Source organism: Callorhinus ursinus, unplaced genomic scaffold (assembly GCF_003265705.2).
Source record: "Callorhinus ursinus isolate GAN/ISIS: 27379988/994484 unplaced genomic scaffold, GSC_fseal_2.0 scaffold45, whole genome shotgun sequence".
Classification (NCBI taxonomy): Eukaryota; Metazoa; Chordata; class Mammalia; order Carnivora; family Otariidae; genus Callorhinus; species Callorhinus ursinus.
This window is the reverse complement of record NW_027397107.1, coordinates 4,361,567-4,382,257: the sequence shown is the minus strand read 5'-3', so window position 1 is coordinate 4,382,257 and position 20,691 is coordinate 4,361,567. Positions and strand designations below refer to the sequence as shown.

The following is a 20,691-nucleotide window of genomic DNA, read 5'->3' as shown; positions in this document are numbered from 1 at the left end:
TGTGAAAATTAGTGGATCATACATATTAGCCTTAAAATGGTACTAATGCCCTAGAGGGCCTCATCTTCCTTCACATTTTACAGAAGTGTAGAGTGCCGAATAACAAGGTATCATACAGAGCTTTGAAAATCAAGTTTGGGCGTGCAGACTTCACCGTGAAGGTACGAGGCAGACACCGAAGATCTGCTGTGGGGGTGGCTGAGGCAGATGACGGGAAGGCCCCCCTGCACCCAGGGCCCAGCTGAGAGACTGTGTCTACGCTCGATGGGCCACTCTCTCCACACGGGACCCATACAGGGCTGTGAAGGAGGAAGTGGGACAAGAGCTGATGGGAACAGCTGCAGGGCAGGGGAAGAACGGGTCATGCAGTGCAGGTGAAAAGACAGAAACGGGTCAACACAGTGGATGCAGACACAAACCAGCCATTTCAGCGTGCTGAGAGCTGCAAGTGGGATGAGGGACAGACAGAAGAAACAGGAGGTGGTGGGACGGTGAACACTGAGCTTTGAGGATGGCAAGAAGCAGGACTGTGACCAGGAGTGGGCTGACATGGAATGTATGAGAGGCTGGACAGGACATCCATAAGGAGATGAAAGGGACCCATGTAACTGGGCCTGTGGTTAAAACCAACAAACACTGAGATCCTCAGAGAAGGAAAGAACCGAGAAATTGGAAGGAACAAAAGGAATGGCCCTGAGGTAAGTGGTAGATGAGGCTACCTCATCTCCCTCTTGATAAAGCAGCACCATTGAAGAGAAGCCCCCAGCAAGCGCACAAGTCAGAGGGGGCCATTCCCCAGGAAAAGACAAGACACAGGGCTGTGTGTCAGTCCTAGAAAAAGGTACAGCACTGTAGGGAGCCCGAGTTCTCAAGGGAAACACAGCATAAAGCAGCAGAAAAAAGCTCAAGAGAGGATGGCTGGCCCCAAGGGCTTGTGTCTGGGGGGCATCAAAGACAATAAATATGGGCTACAGTAACTGTCTTCACCCAAGGTTTTGAAAAAAAGTGTATTTGGAAGAGTCAAAAAGCAACTTGGGTGCCACTGCAGACTACTTTTCTCATTCCCATCAGTTTCTGTTCACTACCGTTGTTGGTACTTCTGTTCTACCAGCCACAAATCCATCCACTTCAACTAACATGGAATTTTTTTTTTTTTTTTTTACCATGCCCACAAAGATATCTTGAGGCTCTGTCAAATTCCTGTGTCAAAGTGAGGAATTATGTCTACAGCACTCCTCTCAATGTGATAATAAGCCTGTCTAAAAAGAAAATGGCATGACAACCCACACTGGCCACTAATGAACTCACTTCCTTAAGTGCCCATGGTTCATGGTCAATCATCTGTTCTACAGTCTGGACCAGGTTCAACCAAGCTCCTACCATTCACTAAGACCAACTTCCACTTACTGCACATAGAGCATGTGCCAGATGCTTTGTTAGAAGCACTTTAGGTAAGTAATCTTCACTAAATCCTAAGCAGTGAGTCCTATTACCCCATCTTAACAAAAGAGAACCCAAGGCTCAAAGGGCAAGCATTGGTATAAGCAACAGCTAGTGAGTGACAGGATGGGACCCAATTCTTTCTGATTCTGAGCTGTATCTTCTGAAACCCACCTTTCCTGGCTACTTTTATTTTTTCTTAATACTCAGGACTTTACATTTTTGTCTTCCTGTTCTCAACACCTCTCTTTTGTTCAGATTCCTTTAAGACCATCAGCTACTGACTGACAAAGCTCTTGAGCCTACCAAAGGTCAGTGCCTTGGGATCTAAATCATCCAGGCCTTGAAACTTCTCTAGGGCCTTGCCACTGTAGGAACTCATTAAAAATGCATTATGGGCCCCACTCCAGACCTAGTGCATCAGAACCTGCATTTTGAACAAGATCCCCAGGGGGTTTGTGTGCACATTAAAGTTTGAGAAGCACTCATCTAGAAAAACCTCAGGCTTGCTACATCAGGCTTCTCATCAGTCCCCCTCACCACACCCCAAAAACCTTTCATGTCATTATTTCCCTTGACTTAAAAACTGCAGGTTAAACACAGCTCTAGTACAGCATAATGGCAACTAATACCTAAAATAACAAAAGCACGGTGGCTATATAGGACATTTTCCAAAGAGTCCGATTTCTGAAAACATTGGTTGGGTGGAGAGAGGGAGGGTGATAGTAACAAGGAGCAAAGAATATATAAGATTGGTACAGGCTGGGGCGCCCGGGTGGCTCAGTCGTTGAGTGTCTGCCTTTGGCTCAGGTCATGGATGGAGCCCCGGGTCCGGCTCCCTGCTCCACAGGAAGCCTGCTTCTCCCTCTCCCACTCCCCCTGCTTGTGTTCCCTCTCTCGCTGTCTCTGTCAAATAAATAAATTTAAAAAAAATCTTAAAAAAAAAATGGTACAGACTGTGGTAACATTTTGGGAAAAATGTTGACCGGAGCAAGCTGAATGTTGCGAAAAATATTCAAGACAACCAAAAAAAGACTTTGTAAGCTCATACTGGGCAAAAACAAAGGGAGCTAGGACCTACTGCTTGGAGCAGACACCTGTTAAGAGAGAAGGAAAAGTACCACGAAGGACACTACTGGGTCAGGTGACAAAACTGGACTACGAACAAGTTTAATGAAAAGTATTATATCAACTTTATGTTGACTGGAATTGAGAACGGCTTTGTTATGTAAGAACATCTCTATTCTCAGTGGTTCAGGAAGAACTTATGTAGAGACAGAGAGAGAGAGAACATGCAATTGATAAAGATGAATGTCAACAATAGGAGAATCTGGACAAAAGAAATACAAGCATTCCTTGTATAACTTTATAACTTTAGTAAATCTGAAATTATTCCCAAACAGAAAGTTTCTTTTTAAATGACACGAAGGAAAACCAGTCAATTCCCACTGGACTTTCTCTGCCTCTTTAAAGGTAACTGGATCTAGCCTGAAAAGGAGAATCAAGTACAAGTAATAGGGCCTAGAATCCCCAGCGGGGGTGACAGGGGAGGGGAGGGGGATGATAATTAAGTACCTTTCGAGCCTCTGCCTAGAAGAAGAAATAATCTTCTTTTAAACAAGCTTTTTAAAACCTCAAAAACATTTGTATATCTGCAGGCACACATGTGGACAAAGTTCTGCCTTCTCAACCAAGCATGCCAACCCACTCCAACAGTAATTAGCTCAACATCTGGCAGAGAGCAGGTGATCAGTATCTGCTAAATAGTACTGGAAGGAAGGAGACATCACATCCCTTACAGCCAGTATGCTCACTGAGGCTACACCCTTTCCATCAAGGTTATTCAACTTAAGGACACAATACTTGACTTAGAGGCAACTCGGAACTACGGGGAAAAAGTTTCAGTTCATCCCAACCCAGCCCGTCACCAAAACAGAGGTTGAGAGAAGTGGTTACTTGCCACATCCAATTTGTGACAATACTCCTTCCACTGGTTTCCAATACTTTCTTCAAAGAGAACTAAACATATATAGGTACAGGTGGAACACAGCTACTCTGCTTGAGGAAGGGCAAGATGAAAGAGGCACCTCCCTGCCATCTGTTGGGATCCTTGCAGCCATGGATACACACTTCTGTGTTCAAGTACGAAGAGCAGGAAAGAACGCTTCGCTGAACACCATCCCAGCCACATAGAAGAAGAGGGGAAAGGCTGTTCTGATGGCTCAGAAAGGGACAATGCCATCTAGCAGACATAAGGTCTGAGTGCCCCGGGATTAATACCACCTGGGTCACATCAGCACCTCCATGCAGTTTCCTGCAAATATTACAGTGGAAGGGGCCAAGAATACAGTAGGAGTTGGACTAGAAGATACAGGGAAGAAAACCTAGTATAAACAGGTCTAGGATTTTCCAGGTATTTTTATATTTCCTTCAACCCACAGAAGGAGCCAGGTTTCTGGAAACTGCCACCCGTGGTCAGATGCCCCAGAATGACCTGACTGCCCCTAAATTGTCAACTCACACAGGGCCTGGCCAGGCAGTTCTTTGAATGTCTACAGACCAAAGGAAAAGCTTCTGGGGAAAGTGGGACCTCATTTCAAGAGATGGAACCTGTCTTGCTCTCGGCTCAGACCCTGAGACCACAGTTCCCTTGACGTAAGGTTGCTGGGGGGCCAGCACTGATCCTTAGCAGCTGAGAATCAGGAGGGAAGGAGCCAAACAGCTAGAATTGATAGGTTTCCCTCTTCCTAACTTGAAGTAGGAAGTGTATCTACTGGAAAAGCTTCATAACCTAAAACAGTGGAAGTGATAGGTCACTTACGCTGCAGGCCAGTAACTTATCTCGAAGTCCACTTCCCATCACAGGGCACAGAGCTTCACCAAGGCCAGATGTCAAGTATTAACCCAGATGGCTTGGGGGGTGGGAAGTGGAGAGAAGTCCACAGTCACCCTTCAATGGGAGCCAAGGCCCTAACCTCTGCGCTCTATTCCTGAACTCCACAACTCGGGGACCATAGGAAGTCTGAGATTTACCAAGTCCCTCCAGCCCCGGTGGCCAAGCGCATGGCACTTGTATCTTCCAAAAGTGACTAAGAAAAGCAGTGTGCTCTTCCTGGGGCAGAGGCACTCATCCCCACTCATATGCTGGCAAGAATCAGCATCAGCTACAGACAGCTCTCAGGGAAGTCACGGAGCGGGGAGGGGAGAGGACCTGGCAGAGGGTTCCATCTCATTAATGCTACCTCAGAGGGTACAGGAGACCAAATCAGCAGTAATATTTTTAGACTGATTGTTAACTTTCTCCACTTTCACCCTTCTATGCCAGCTCCTGTGGGTTTTACAGCTGAGTCACTGTTCGAATTTTCTGAAGCCTTCCCCAAGAGTACAAAGTCACCCAGAGTCTGATGGTGGCAGCAATAATGGCAGCAAGAGCTTGGCACTGGATGTGGGTATTGCAAGACACTGTCTGAGTTTGAGCTCAGCTTGGGGAGAGACTAGGCCCAAGACATCAGAGTCAGATGCCTGCTAGCTACTGGGAGTAGTCATGGAAAAAACCCAAACCAGGGGCCATTATTTCTAGCCTGAGATTTAGGGCCACATACCTGGAACCCTTCCTTCCCTATCCCAACCCTTGGTTCTAGGCTGTGTGCTCAAAATCCATCTGAAGGCATAGAGGTAGGAAGGGGGAGGGAAGCACTCACTCCAGGTACAACAGACTGCTCTTTGCCTAGAACTCCAACACTGCAACTCTCCACCGCACCCCAACTCCCCACACCCCAACTCCGCACCCTACCCCAGCTCTCCGCCACACCCCAACTCTGCACCCTACCCCAGCTCTCCACCGCACCCCAATTCTGCACCCTACCCCAGCTCCCCACCGCACCCCAACTCTGCACCCTACCCCAGCTCTCCACCACACCCCAACTCTGCACCCTACCCCAGCTCTCCACTGCACCCCGACTCTCCACCACACCCTGACTCTCCACTGTACCTCAACTCTCCACCATACCTCGACTCTCCACCATACCTCGACTCTCCACCGTACTCCAACTCTCCACTATACCTCGACTCTCCACCATACCTCAACTCTCCACCATACCTCAACTCAGGTGGCAGTCTTCTGAGTGTCAACTGCCTCCACCGACTGTGGATCCCACAGGTCCAAGGTGGTACCCAATATAGCCCTTCTCCCCTGTCTTGCTCACTGGACAAATTTCCTTACCTGAAGAAATGACATACCCAAGTCCTATGTAAGGTCGGCACACATGCTCTCCTACCCAACTTACTTCTCACCTAGGAGGCACCCTATTGTTTAATGCTTCCCAGGCCCTCCCTCCTCTCTGCACGAAAAGCTATCCCTCAGTAGACTACCTGACTCCATGACAGAATTCACATTCCAGTGTATGACAAAATTTTCTGTAAATGCGTCTTCATGCCTTAGAAGCTATGGAGGTTCAGAGATACTGATTTTTGAAGAAATCTATCCATCCAGCTGATCAAAACAAGTAGGAGGCAGAAGAATAAGAGAGACCTTGACAGAATTCTACAGTTAAAACTACCCAGGATTAACAACACGGGGGCTTGGCATTCATCGTTCATTCAACAGATCCTTATAAAAAGCCATGAGCCAGGCACTGTGCTGCATGCTGGGGATAAGAGCAGGACAACCTGGATAATGGAGTCAGATCTGCACAACTGGGTTGGGTCTAGGAAGTAAGTCCATGTTCTACAGACAAGAGCCCAACTGTGTTTTGAATGTCACCTCAGAAAGGCTGTTTGGAAGGGCAGCAGTAGCAGAAGCAAAAGTTGATCCAGCCTGCCCACCAACGGGGAGCCTGCAAGTAGCACATAACCTGACTGGTTGGCTGGCAGTCAGGGAACAAACCAGAGAAGGTTGACAGGTTAATCCCTGAGGAACTTCTATAGGACAGTGGGAGAAAACAAGACATGGCCTCTGGCATACTCAGACTGAGCATCTGGTCTACCCGCTGGGCTTCAGTACAAGGCATTCATTAGGAGTCCCTGGCTTCCAGACCCCCCCCAGAGTAGATTCTCAGTCACCCCCCCTTCCTGCTGAATAATGCTCTATGCAAGAGTCCCCAGGGTGGGTCAGGAAGACCGACCCATCTGGTGGTGCTGCTGATGAGCAGACTCAGGTGGAGGGGAGTCAGAACAGTCCACTGCATGCCCTGGCCTTGAGGGGCCTCAGCAAGGGAACACACCACCTCTGGTCGGACAGCCCCAGGGCTGTATGTGGAGACACCTTAACAGAAGTGTTCTTCAACATGTTAGAGTTCCGCTTACAGGAACACAGATGTAACAGAAAGCACAAGAGTTTTGGAACCAAAGAGACCTGGGTAGAATTCTGGCAGTTGTGAGATTTCTGGTACTTCACAACGTTTTTGAGCTTATCTCCTCATCTTTACAACAAAAGTAATGCCTGTACACACTTCACAGGACTGTGCAAGCATTAAAATCACGTGATGGACTTCACATAGGAAGCAGTCAGTAACTAGTGGTTTTTAGTCATTCCATCCCCCATCCTGAGCTAGTGAGGACAGCTTTCAGAGCCCTGCTGTTCCATTACAGGACGTAAGACACTGCCAGGAAGACAAAGGTAGTGCTGGACACAAGACTTGGGGTCTAAGGGAAACACCCACTTCTAACAGTAAAAGACTTCCTTCCCAGCAAGAGGTGAGGCCTCAGGGTAGGCAGAGTCTAGAGAGCGGGACCCCACAAAGTACCATATCCAAACGAATACTGGCCTTGTGGGCACAAATCTCAAAACCAAATTCCACTCCAGGGTCTTCAAGCAGGCCTCTGAGGCCAATGGAACCCATGCAGCAGAAGGACTCTAGTCCCTTCAGAAAGGTCTCCATGTACCAGCCTCACGCTGAGAACCTGATGAAAGGCTGTCCCTACGCCAAAACAAACAAACAAAAACAAACAAACAAAAAATCCCAAAACCCTTAGGGGAGAAAATGGAAGCATCCATCATAGCAACTATCATGCTGCATTTGATATGCCTTCTCACCTCTTTTCCCTTGATAGTCATGGGGATTTTATTCACTGATGAATAACCTAGTACCTGGCACACAGCTAGGGCTCAATGACTGACAGTCTTGGCTAAATTTATTCAAGCAAAAGCCCTGCTATCTCTACCCTTGCCCCCAACATTGCTAAATACTTAAAAGTGGCAGAAGATGGTCAAACGTAAAGCTACAGCTGCCTGGGGAAATATATCACCAAACAGAGCCCAAGGAATAAGCGTGCACCTTGCACTCCACACAGACAGCCCAGTACCATGCTGTAAGGATAACTCCCAGACTGTACAGAGCTGTTGAAATACCTCCTCCCCCCTGAAGAAAGTGAGCTAGTTGGTCTTCAGATGGGAAGGCAGTGTAGGCATTGGAATGTGGGCTGCATGTTCCCGCATTGCTGGCAAGGGTGCCCAATCTGGCACTGCAGCTGGCTGGTGGGAGGGCTACATCCTACTCCAGTAGGCAGTACCCTCATGTGGGCTTTCCGAGAAGGCCCCGAGCTCAGAGAAAGAAGAGGGATGGCCATCACCAAAGCTTCAAAATTCAAGGACATCATGGATGTTAGGGATGAGTGTGTCCTTAACCCTCAGAAGGGAAGACAGAGCCACACCAACCCTGCCCAAAGCCAGATCATACCACTGGGGCAGCCCTCTGGTCCCTGCGAATGCTAGGGCCACAGACTGCAGTCCCTCCCTGATCCACAGAATCATGTAATATTTATCACTAAAGTGCCTGAGATGAAAGGTGGAGAAATAAATCAATCCCCACTTTGGAGACAAATAGCCGTAAGCACAGGACATTTGGTAGCAGGGAAGCCAGAGAAATTTTGGTTGTGTCCAAGCTATTTTTTATAGCCCAATTTCACAGTAACTTTCAGGCCATGTTCTCCAAGGCCCAAGTTGGGTCCTCCTGCAATTCTATGTGCTGTAATACTTTTCAAAAGGACCCCTGTAGCTAAGACAGACCAGAGCCAAAGAAGGGCCACACCCCAACCTGGTGTCAGTGAAATAGTGCCTTAGTCCAACAGGGATCACACAGACAGGTGCCCACCTCCTCTGTGAGCTCTTCTGTCTTTTGCTCAGATACCCTGGGACTGAGGACAAGGCCAGCTTCATAGGCTATCCAGGTCGACCTCAGAGTACCACATAAGGGAAGTGACCACGGCCTCCAAGCCAAGATCTCCAGGCACAGGATACACGCTTGCCCAGGGGAACAAGGCACCTACCGACATTTCTGGACAAACCTGAGTCAGCTCAAGGCCAGTACTTCAAGAAATTCTACCTTAACCAGAGGTAGTTACTTAGGGCAAAGCTGTTCCCCATCCTCAATCAAATAAAAAAAAAAAAAATCCAGCCCCCTACCCCCAATCAAATGGGATTTTGCTGAAACAACTGGCCATTAAAATGCCAACAGACACAACAGTCCCAGGCTCTGCAAAGCATTCTAAAAAAAGACCTGCGCCAAACAGGGTGGAGGCCAGAGAAATCAACAAGACAGCACCTTGCTGCCTTGACTGTCAGTTTCTGGAGCAGGGGAGGCGAGGGAAGGATGGCAGGCTCAGTGCATCCCATGGTCAGCACCAACAGCAAACGGCTGCCCCACCCCCACTACCTTTCCATCTTCCCAAAGTATCTGCTGCTGATACTCTTTTTATTAAGACACAATTCACATAAAGAAAAATACATGGATTTTAAGTTCCCTGTCATATTTCCTAAGTTCCCAATTCTTCCTGAATACTCCAAGACTTGGGTCCGGCCAACCCTACACACCACCACCCCCGCCCCGCCATGTACCACAATAGGGAAATAAACGGGCACTGGGAAGGTCTCATCAGAAGCAGCTCAAGGGGTTGCCAAGAAGCCCCTTCAATCTGTCCCCACCAAATCCTCCCAAGGCAACAAGGAGTCCTAAAGGGGAGTGGCTCTTCATCCATTTGGTTACCCTTCACACAAAGAAAAACAAAGCCTCCGCAGCTTAGAGTTACTCCACCCCAATGACCCTGCCTACCCCTTGCCAGGGTTCAATGCTCTTACCCATATGTTAAGCCAATTCCAATAATCCTAATGTCACCCAGCCTCACCTGAGGTTAAAATTATTCCCTTGCCATGTTTCAGGGACCACCCATCCTCATATACAGGTCCCTAGTTTTAAAAACCACTGAGAAACAGAATCTGGACATCCAGTGATCAGCCCCTTAGGTCCCCTCCCCCACCTAAAAGTGTTTTGCTTCATCATCTCCAAGACAGGCCTGGGCGCTAGGGGGTTAGCTGGATCTTTTCTGCATAAGACTGTCACCTTGGGGACCCTTCTCAGGGCCACCCCAGGTGCAGACTAACAACTCCAGGGAATTTATCAGGGTAAGTGGAAAAGCCATGCCTGCCTTTACAAGCAACCATCTGTCCTGCCACACTAACAGCCAGCATTTCCATCTCTTGCAAAACAGCTCCATGTTGTATTGGGGTGGGGGGGTGATGCAAAGGGGAAGAGAACAACTGTTGCTGTGGGTGTCTTCGATCGCCACCCCATGCGTCCCCCTCCCCCAGCCAACTCGTTGCCTGGCACTCACCCGAGTGTGTGCTGCTCTGGGCTGAGGAATCTGAGTCCTGGGTGCTCCAGGGTCGGTCCCAGCCTGTGAGACTGAGGGACTGCAGGCCAAGGCACAAGTCATTTGCATCTGGGAGGCCCCGGGAAGAATCTTGCGCAGAGGTGGGGAAAAGCATCCTGCTTGCAACTGTTTCTTCAGAGTCCTGGAAGTCTGCTTTGGACAGGACGACAGCAGAAACCCCAGAGTTAAGGGCTGTTTTCCCCAGTATCATCAACAATAAGTATTATTAATAGTAGTTTCCCCAAGCCCAAGAAACAGACATCCAAGCTGGCTGGACGCTGCGGCCGCTGCCTCTGCACTTTTGGGGGTGTTAGAGCGAGAGCAGTTGCCATACAGCCCCCCTCCCCACATACACACCCCTATCCCGTCTGCATTACAGACTGGGCCAGCATGTGATCAGGCTGCTGATGCTTCCCGCTGCCAGTGACATCAGCCGGCTGAGCCGTGCAATAGAGAGCGGCATCATCCCTCACAGAATGGGGGAGGAGCAGGAGGGGACGACAGGGAGGAGACTTGCCTCCCCGGGAAAAGATAGCACAACAGCTACTTGGAACAGTCCGGGTGCAGTGCCGGTAAGTCAGGGTTCCAAGGCAGCGCCCTCCGGTCTCCAGCAATGGTGGCCAAGCGGCCCTCAGGCACGACTGAAGTCCTCTCTGCTGACAGCAAAGCCAAAGCAGCCGACTGCCTGCTTGTGGAGCTCTGCCCTCCTGCCCCTCCCTTCCCCTCCCTCTGCTCTCCACCCCCAAACCCAAAAACACTCTAGTCCTGGACTCTCTCCAGCTGCTTGCTCAAGCCCTGGTTTTGCAGCCCAATGCAAAGCTTCACAATCCTGCTAGCAAAAATCTATGTGCTCCAAGTGGCCCTGAGCAGCACCCTGACACAGCAGTGTTTACCACGGAGGAAGAGAATCACCTTCAGAAAAACACGGCACACTTGGACCCTGGGGAACACCACCTGGTGCTCCAGGCTTGTCTGGAGCAGTTTATCACAGAGAAAAGGGGTCAGCTGTGGCAGACGGAAGGGACTCTGTGTTGCTCAGGGGTGTCTCACAGCCCACACGCCCGGGTAAGCTCTGCCCTGACCAGGACAATCCCCGTCCCCAACAGGATGGGCAGTGAGTCATGAGCAGAAAGGTCAGGTCCAGCTCCCCTACCCTCTGGCAACCACAGGGACAGACTGGGGTGACACTGCTAGAACACTGTCAGAGAGACGGAAAGAGGAGAAACGGTCCCAGTTGTATTCTGCCTCGTCAGAGATCAGGAGCTTCCCCCACCCCGCTCTGTTGACACTCTTTCTCCGGCCTTCCAAGAGCACTCAGAGCTACGCTGGCCAGCCGGGTAGTGAGCCGGATGCCTCACTCAGGGGTGCTGCCTGGGACCCAGGCCCTACTTCTGTGACCACTCACAGCTCCAGCAACAAAGTCCAGCTCTGCCCAGAGATTGTGGAACCTCCACCATTTCCTCTTTCCCAATGTGCTCTTCCCCCCCATCAGTCCTTTTCCATCATGACCTGTAGTCACAAGGCTCCCCCCTCAGAAAAGCAGGCAGAGCCAAGTCCCAGCCCCGGCAGGCAGGCCACTCACACCTAGACCAGGCTGGAAGCACGCCACCTTGCTTGCTCTCCTGCGTTCCACGAGCAGTAACCAGATACAGGAAGCAGGCCCACCTGGGACTGCCCGTGACAGGGTCCCAGGCGGGCAGAGGTGGGGATAGTGCTGTTCACCACAGGAGAAGCTACAGAGCCACCTGCACTATGTCCCCTCGTGTCCTGAGGCACGCAGGCATAGCCGAGAGGGGAGACATGACCAGTCCGTGGGAAGGACTCCTCCCCTTGGAGGTGGTTTTTTCTTTTTCTTTTCTTTTTTCTTTTCCCCAGAGCTTTGCTGCTGTGTCATCCAACCACGTTATTCCTGTCTGGCTGTAGGTACTCTGCTCTCTGTCTGTGTCCAACCACCGCACCATGCTGTGCTGTCCTCACCCCAGAACACTCCCTCTCCTGCTTCTCTATGTCTCCACTTCACACAAGCTAACGGTATACTTTAAAAATAATCTGCATATACTAATTACAAACATGTAATGCTACCTTTAAAAACATCCATATTTAAGTACCCATTCCCCCCCAACCACCTTTCCATACAGTCCCTGCAACCCACCGTGAGGCCACCTACGCCTAGAAGCCACTGTCCCTCCCCAACCTCTAAAATGAGGGTTTTGTGTACATGACTACCCCCATGACCCTGACAAAGAGAACCTAATCACTAACCCTACTCTTGCTGCCCAAAGTCCAACGTGGCTTGGGCCACTGGGAGCTTGTTACAAATGCAGAATCTCAGGCCCCCCTGAGACCTACAGAAATGATCTACATTTTAACAGGATTCCCAGTTGCCGTGTAGGCACATGAAAGTTTGAGCGATATATCTATACAACTTCCACCACCTTCCCACCCCAAGCTGACTGATCCAGGCCCAAGCAGCAGGGTTTAAGGACACTGATGGCTACGTGCACCCAGAAGCTCCGCGATCTAAACACAACCTGACCTCCACCCCCAGAGTCCCCACTACAGGCATCACCTCCGCTCTTATCCAGATCTTCTCCATTCCACGGGTTCTTCCAGAAAAAGGCTTTCACTACCACTCTAGGATTCCTTCACTAGATCCTAAAAATCAATGGAGCCCATACCCGTTAAATGCTTAATGTAGCGGGCTGGGAAAAATTAAATAGCTTTAAAAGTCTGATAGATCTTGCTTTGCCCACCAGGTCGGCCACTGTCTGATCTCAGACAAGTTACTCAGCCTTCCTGAGCATCTTTTTATCTGTAGGGTGGCAACTGCAGCTACCTTTCAGGATCACATAAAGTGTCTCGTATGCTGCCTGACACAAAGTATTTCATCAGTGTTTCACTTTCAGTAGGGTGACCATATAATTTATCATCCAAACCAAGGCATTTTTGAGAGAGAAAGGGGGCAAATTTTAATAATCATACCAGAACAAACATCCGGCTTTAAAGTCAGTCACTCACAGAGACAAAAAGTACAACATTGGATAAATAGTTAATAATGTTGTAGTAACATATGGGGACAGATGGCGACATTATTTACTGTGCAGTAACAGAACTGTCCAATCGCTAGGCTGTACACCTGAAACTAACGTCATGCTCTATGTTAATGATACTTCAATTAAAACAAAATCGTACCAGGACAGCCAGCTTAAACAGAGACTGGAGGCAAACTGGTAGGCACCGTCACTCTATCCACAGCCAGCTGTGTTCAGAAACATTTTACTCAAGGAACAGACTTTTTTTTTTTTTTTTTTTAAGTAATCCCTATACCCAATGTGGAGCTCAAACTCACGACCCCGAGATCAAGAGTCACACACACTACTGACTGTACCAGCCAGGTGCCCCTCCAGAAACCTTTTACTCAAAAAGCCTCTTTTCCAATGGCTGCCTAATCCTCTCTCTCCAAATTTACCATTCTGCTCCACCTCCTTCCTCTGTACTGAAAGAAAGTTTGAGGAGCACACTGTCAACCAGGCCAACATGCAGTGAGGGAAGAGGTCTGAAAGGCAAAGGGTAATTTCACTGAGCAAAAGCTTTTCTTTGCTTCTCAAACTCACCGCAGATGCTGGACAGGAACCTGCCCCTTTTTACTGGACGCTATTCATCATCTGTTGCCAAGCACCAACTAAGCACTCTGAAGTACTAAAGCTGGTAACCAGCGCAAGATGAAGTGAAAAATCTCATTCAAAGGCAGTCTATTGAACAATGACTCTCTTAAATGCTTTTTCCTACAACTTTCCTTTATCCATACCTATACAAATACCTATACAAAGCTTCTGATTTAAGTTTCTTAATTTGGTTCAAAATTTTAGAATCATTTCCCTTTGAAAAAATATCAGTTATCTTCTTTACAGTTAATCTCCCAAATTTCTTAGTAGCCATACAACTCAGGGAGATAAGTAAACTGACCCAAAGTTCAAAGTTTGCCACAATCTAAGATACAGCATCCCCTGGCAGACTCAAAATGCAGAGGTGAACCAGGGACCCTGGCTCAGGGGCTTGGAGTGTGGCCTCAACTCTGATCTTTTCCATCTTCTTAGGAACCTGTCCGTCCTCTGATGACTCCTCTGCTGGCAGAACTTAGCACAAAACTGCTCGGGGTCCACTGCAGCCGCCATTCCTGAGCACCTGGGGGGTAGGGGAAGTAAGATGAGAGGAGTGCCAGGAGGCCGTCACCTGTGAAACCATGAAGGCATTCTACAAAGGCAGATGGTGATTGCAAAGTCGGTTGGCTTCACAGAACGGATATATCACAAGGTGATTCTAGGAAAAAGGAGACTTGATTTTGAGGAGGTTACAGGGAAGAAGGTAAGCAAGGTGTGTTTGCATGAGCCCAACCATGGGCCCAAGATGGACCAGACATCAGCCAGGGAGGCCAGGGATGAGAGGGAGACGAGGAGGAAGAAGCTGCAGAGGAGGAAAGTGTACTAAATGGCACGAGCAGACTACAAAGTTGCATCTACACCATGAATAGAACAATGTGATGATTCGGTGTGCTGACAGAAATTTTGGTAAAGGAACAGAAGAATACGAACAGTGTATGTGTGAGGTTAGCAGGCTGCTGACGGATGTTCCTTTAGTAACCACATAATTATAACAATACAAAAGTAAGATCTCTCCTCTCCTTCCTTTTCCCTCTTTTGACCTTAAAGCAGCACACTATTAGTTTGTTTAGCAACCACACTTGAGCTCTTTTACAAAAATCTCAACTTCATCCCCAGATTCCGGTCCCTGGGAAAAGCAGAGAAGGACATTGGATCGTTTGTCCCCATTAGATTCTTTCAAATGACAAACTTTATAGTCAGCCGAGTCTACTTAGTCAATGATTTATGGTTCTTAAGGTTTTAACAAGCCTATAAAGTAGCATTTCTAATAATGTATTTCTAAAAAGACTGTCTGAAAGAATCTTCCCCAAAAATCCAGAAAACCAAAATGATGATTTTGAAAATCCATTTTGGCAACTTTGAACAAATGTGCAAGGAGTCAAACATCTGTCAAGATCATTTCAACTCCTCTGCACTATGGCCCTTAACTGCTCAAGCCAGGGAGACTGCACGCTTCTCCAGAGCAGGACTCCTCAAACTTTAATGGGCATACAAATACATAGGCAATCTTTCTGAATCATGGATTCAGATTCGGTGGGTCTGGGTCAAGCCCAGAACTTGCAATCCTAACAAACTCCCAAATGATGTCAACACTCCTGGGATGCTGGCCACACTCTGAGGAGTACAAGTTTAAAAGGGTTTTTCTACCCCAGATTGTCTCTTCCAGGTAACTCATCCCATTCTTAATCAGCACTACTTTCCTCATGGTGTTCACTCCGCTAAACAAGTACCTTCAACAGCTCCCTGTCGCCTCTCAGATCAAAGCCAATCTCCAGGCCCTGGCTCACTTATTAACTTTCTCTTACACTAGTCACCAAACATTAAAGGTTAAGCTTGAGTTAATCACAACTCCGCAGAAGTTCACACTCTAGAGAATAATTTGTTAACCTGCATGCTAACAAGTGAAACAACAGTTTAGGTGAGCATGCATACATGATGGCTAAGACATTCAGGGAAAGCTTACATATGATTTTGTTATATGTCACTATATATCATGTTACAGATTAAGGTAGGAGAGACAACAACTGATTTACTTTCTATGTCCCACCATAAAAATGGGATCCTTGGCTTATTTTAGCCTTGACACTTTTAAATAATCTTCAAATAAAGTCCACAAATTATTTCCATGATAATAAAAAGTGATTTTTATATTTCTTAAATGAATATTAACAATGTTTAGTTTTTAAAGTGTCATGTACCACGTTCATATACTGAAAGATTAAATATTGTTAAAAAGTTAATTCCCACTCAATTGAGCCATGTGGTCAATGCAAGCCCAATAATAAACGTGGTCTTTGAGTAATTCAGTGGGGACAGACCCTTTAACACATGCTGCTGGAACCACCACATATCCACATGGGGAAAAAATGCACCCTGAGCTCACACCATATACGAACATTAATTCAATATGGATCAAAGAGAACTTAAAAAGTTAAAACTAAAGTTTCTCTAAGAAAACAGACTCTCTGTGACTTGGGGTGGGGGAATGGACAGACACAAAGGTTTCCTATGGAGGACAGAGAAAGTAATCATCATTGGAAAAAACTTTGGGGGCACCTGGCTCAGTCAGTTAAGCATCTGCCTTCAAGCTCAGGTCACGATCCCAGGGTCCTGGGATTGAGTCCCTGCATCGGGTTCCCTGCTCAGTGGAAAGTCGGCTTCTCCCTCTGCCCCATACCCCATTCGTGCTCTCTCTCAAGTCAATAAAATCTTTAAAAAATATTGAAGAAAAAACTTTTGATAAATGGAGCTTATCAAAGTTAAAAACTTCTGTTCATCAAGACACCATTGAGAAAATAATCGGGACAGCTACAAAGTGGGAGAAAATACCCGCAACCATATTTGATAAATGGCTAGTATGTAAAATGTATAAAGAAACCTTAACTCAAAAGAAAAAAAGTACTTTTCAAAAGAGCACAAAATATTGAAAAGATATTTCACAAAGATATATAATTGGTCAGTAAGCACTTGAAAAAGTGCTCAACATCATTAGTCAAAGAAATGTGAACTGGACCACAGGGACCTACATACACACCCACAAGACAGCTAAAATTAGAAAGACTGGCTCCACATTTTGCCAACATTTAGCGTTGCCCATCAGAACTTCTATGCATTATTATGTGCGGTATGATCACTTTTGCAAAAGTCTGCAGATTTCTTATACAACTAAACAGAACACTATCCTATGACCCACCAATCCCACTCCTCAGTACTCAACCAGGAGGAATGAAAGTATGGGTTTACAAACAGGGCTGTACGTGAATGGCGACAGGAGCTTTATTCATGATCACCAAATTCTGGAGACAGCCCAAGTGACCATCAACGGAGGAATAAAATATGGCATATGTATTGACTGGAATATGACTCAGCAGTCAAAAGGAATAAATGGACAGAGGCAACATGGAGCAATCTTAGAGTAATTACAAAAAGAAGCTTTACATAAATGAAATCATATATATATATAATATATATGCACTCTCGTTTGAAGTTCTAGAAACAGTCAAAACTAATTATGTGGTGAAATCTGGTGGTTGCCTCTGCAGGAGAGGGGGTGGGGAGTAGAGGGAGCTAACCGGAAGAGGTAGGAGGAACCTTTATGAGGGGATGGTAATACGCTACATTCTGATGGGAACTGGGGTTGGGTGTGCGCATTTGTCAGGACGCATCTAGTGATCCATATAGGATCTGTGCATTTCACTGTGTAGAAATTTTACCTCAAAAAATTGTAAACAAATACTGAACATTAGTTAATGACATGCATACTGAAGTATTTAGGAGTGAATTATATCCACATCTGCAACTTACCTTGAAGTGTGTTATGCAAGTAAGATGTACTTCTAAATGGTTAAGGAGATATATAAATGGGTACATGGTAAAGCAACCTGACCAAAAGGTACTGTAGAATCTAGGTGGTGGGTATGATGGGTGTCCTCTTCATAATTCATTCAGCTTTTCTGTATGTTGGAAAACGTTCATAATAAAATGTTGGGGAAAATTAAGTCAGACTTTTTCTGACAAAAGCAAGTCTGATTGAACTAATTGGTTTGACAGTAAGAACTGACTTCATGAGCTTTTATAGCTGATTTTCCGCAAGTACAGCAAGTTAGAATCTAGAGACCCAAGGTTTTGACAGTACATACTTAAAAGTGGTAAGATAAAAAGCATTTTAAGATACTTTCTTGGCAAAGATGTATTTTCAAATTGACAGTAATTTTCTCAACCCTTTAGGTAAACAGAGGTAAGCAAGGTCTCTAAGTCAAAGAATGATAAACACAGTAGTTATCTAAAACCTTGATAAAGCACTCTTGATATACTTTCAAAAAAACTGATAAATTCAGTAACTGATGACTTAGATAACAAATCTTTTCACAAATTAGATGGTTTCCACTTCCTTCTTCATCACAAATATGAAGGAGTGAATGGAACTGTCAACAAGTACAAGACTAAAAATAATGACAGATGTCTGATTTTTTTGCATAGAACTCGAGTTCAAACAACAGAGACACTGCTCTAACAACTCCTTCACTTCCCATCTATTTATTTATGTGAATAAGTTTAGTCAGAGCACAGACCTATAAAAACAAAAAATAGGAATATATTTGGTGTTGAAAACCCTGTGTCATTCCAGCAATAAGTGAGTCATCCAAAATTACATGGGTTTTTTAAATGTCTCATCTCATTAATAAGCACTTCCAATAAACAATTATTAAAGAAAATTTTATGAAAATTTGTAACATTGAGATTGTCTTAAACCAACTGTCTTAGCGATCAAAAGCCACAGCAATCCAGAACACTTACGGCCTTTTAGTCACAGAAAATAATTTAAAACTTCAATTTATGTACTGTTTTTGTTGCTGAGAAGTATAACATATTATCAAGACCCATAACTGTAAAATATTACATGAGGATAAAATTCCATGGGAGAAGTAGACTAGAAATATGAGGAAAGGAGAAGAAGAACAATGAAAAATGTCCTACTGTTAAAGAATGGGTTTATAGGGGCGTCTGGGTGGCTCAGTTGGTTAAGCAGTTGCCTTTGGCTCAGGTCATGATCCCGGAGTCCTGGGATCGAGCCCTGCATCGGGCTCCCTGCTCAGCGGGGAGCCTGCTTCTCCCTCTCCCTCTGCCTGCCACTCTGCCTACTTGTGCTATCTCTCTGTCAAACAAATAAAATCTTTAAAAAAAAAAAAAAAGAATGGGTTTACATATTTTTCAAATAATAGGTATCAAATAGGTCTATTTTTATTCCACTGGATACATTTTCACTTATTAGATATAAAATTACATATGCAAGAAGTACGTTGTATTTTTTAAAATTTTTATTGTGGTAAACTATACATAAAACTTTACCATTCTGGCCATTTTTAAATATATAATACAGAGGCATTAAGTACATTTACATTTTTGTGTGCCTCTTGCCACTGTGTATTGCCAGAACTTTCTCAAATTGAAACACTGTGCCTATTTAAACACTAACTCCCCACAAGTCCCATCTCCAGTCCCTGATAACCACTTTCTGTCTCTATGGATTCAACTACTTCAGGAACCTCATAGAAGCGAAATCATACATTATCTGTCCTTTGTGTGCAAGGTTCCAGGTTCATCCATGTTGTAGCGTGTACTGGAATGTCCTTCCTAAGGCTGAATAATATTCCAGTGTATTCACCACATTTTGTTTATCCACTCAACTGTCAATGGACATTTGGGTTATTTCTACCTGTTGGCTATTGTGAATAGTACTGCTGTGAACACTGGTGTACAAATATGGGTTCAATTCCTTTGCATATATACCTAGAAGTGGAACTGATGGTAATTCTACATTTAATGTTTTATTTTTGGGAAACACCACACAGCTTTCCACAGTGGCAGCACCATTTTACATTCAGCAATGCACACGTGTTCCAAATCCTCCACATTATCACCCACACGGCCTTTCTATTGTTTTGACAATGACCATCCTAATGGGTGTGAACTGACACCTTGGTTGTTGTTTTTTTGATCAATGAGATGTATACAAACAGATGTTTGAAGACTGCTGCTGCCTCATTCATTAATCTCCTAGACCATGTTTTTATAAATCTCCCACACACCAGGATTTTGTTTGAACTGTTTTTCTTCCTATGGCATCCAAGTCGTCCCTAAAGGCAAATGCCATCTTCCCATAGGATTCTGCTTCCCTGATCACAGTGACGGTCCACAGGTGAACATGTGACCCAACGTGAGCCACAATAACCCATTCCTAGGACTACAGAGACCAGTCCAGGTATGGGCACAATTCACAGCAAGCTAACTGGGAGTCCTTTTTGGGATTTTTCTAATTAGATATAGCAGTGGAGGAACAATTTCCTTGCTTCATGATGCTAGAGAATGTGAACATATCTCCTTCCACAGATAATAGGGCAACTGTGCAAAAGGAGAAAATGAAACCCACACTTGGGGAGAGGCTGCAAAGAGACAAGATCTTGACACAATTGAAGGCCTTGGATTCAGCATCCTTGCTTAGTTTTCTAGCCATTTCTTCCTGTTCTGTGAGGTATATACCAAGAGCCCTCCAACACATCTCACATTTTGGTAAGATTAGTTCTAATCAGTGTTTGATCAGTTGCCAATAAGAGTGTTCTGCATAATTTGGGCCCTTTAAGCAGGGATTGACCAAACAAGTAATCACTACCGGAAGAGAATCTCTGGGACCAAAGTCCCTAATGACCCGCCACCAGATGAGTGTCAGCCACAAAGAAAAGCAGGAAAGGATCCAAAAGACCACTTGGTTAAATCTTTTCACCCCCACGAGAGAGCAAACAAGGCCCAGAGAGGGCCAAAGCGACAAAGCTACCAGGTGGCAGAGGTGGGATCCAAATCCAGGGACCAAGCTATTCTGCCTCTCTCCTACCCTGGGGCACTTTCTCAGGCCAGGTCTGCCTCATACATGTCCCAACTCAGGGTT

The 20,691-nt window shown here is 46.0% G+C and overlaps 1 protein-coding gene across 13 annotated transcripts in view; it reads right to left on the bottom strand.

The window, feature by feature from the left end:
- Positions 1-20,691, bottom strand: part of CPEB1 (cytoplasmic polyadenylation element binding protein 1) — a 93,861-nt gene that overhangs the window by 15,353 nt on the left and 57,817 nt on the right. For 6 of the 13 annotated variants that reach the window (XM_073882205.1, XM_073882196.1, XM_073882193.1 and 3 more), the window contains exon 3: positions 10,048-10,239. In XM_073882205.1, coding sequence (XP_073738306.1) covers positions 10,048-10,201 — 154 coding nt within the window. In that variant the 5' untranslated portion in view covers positions 10,202-10,239. Of the gene's footprint in view, positions 1-10,047; positions 10,240-10,603; positions 10,752-20,691 lie in introns of those variants that run through there. The other 7 variants (XM_073882194.1, XM_025893198.2, XM_073882198.1 and 4 more) reach the window with 2 other exon arrangements.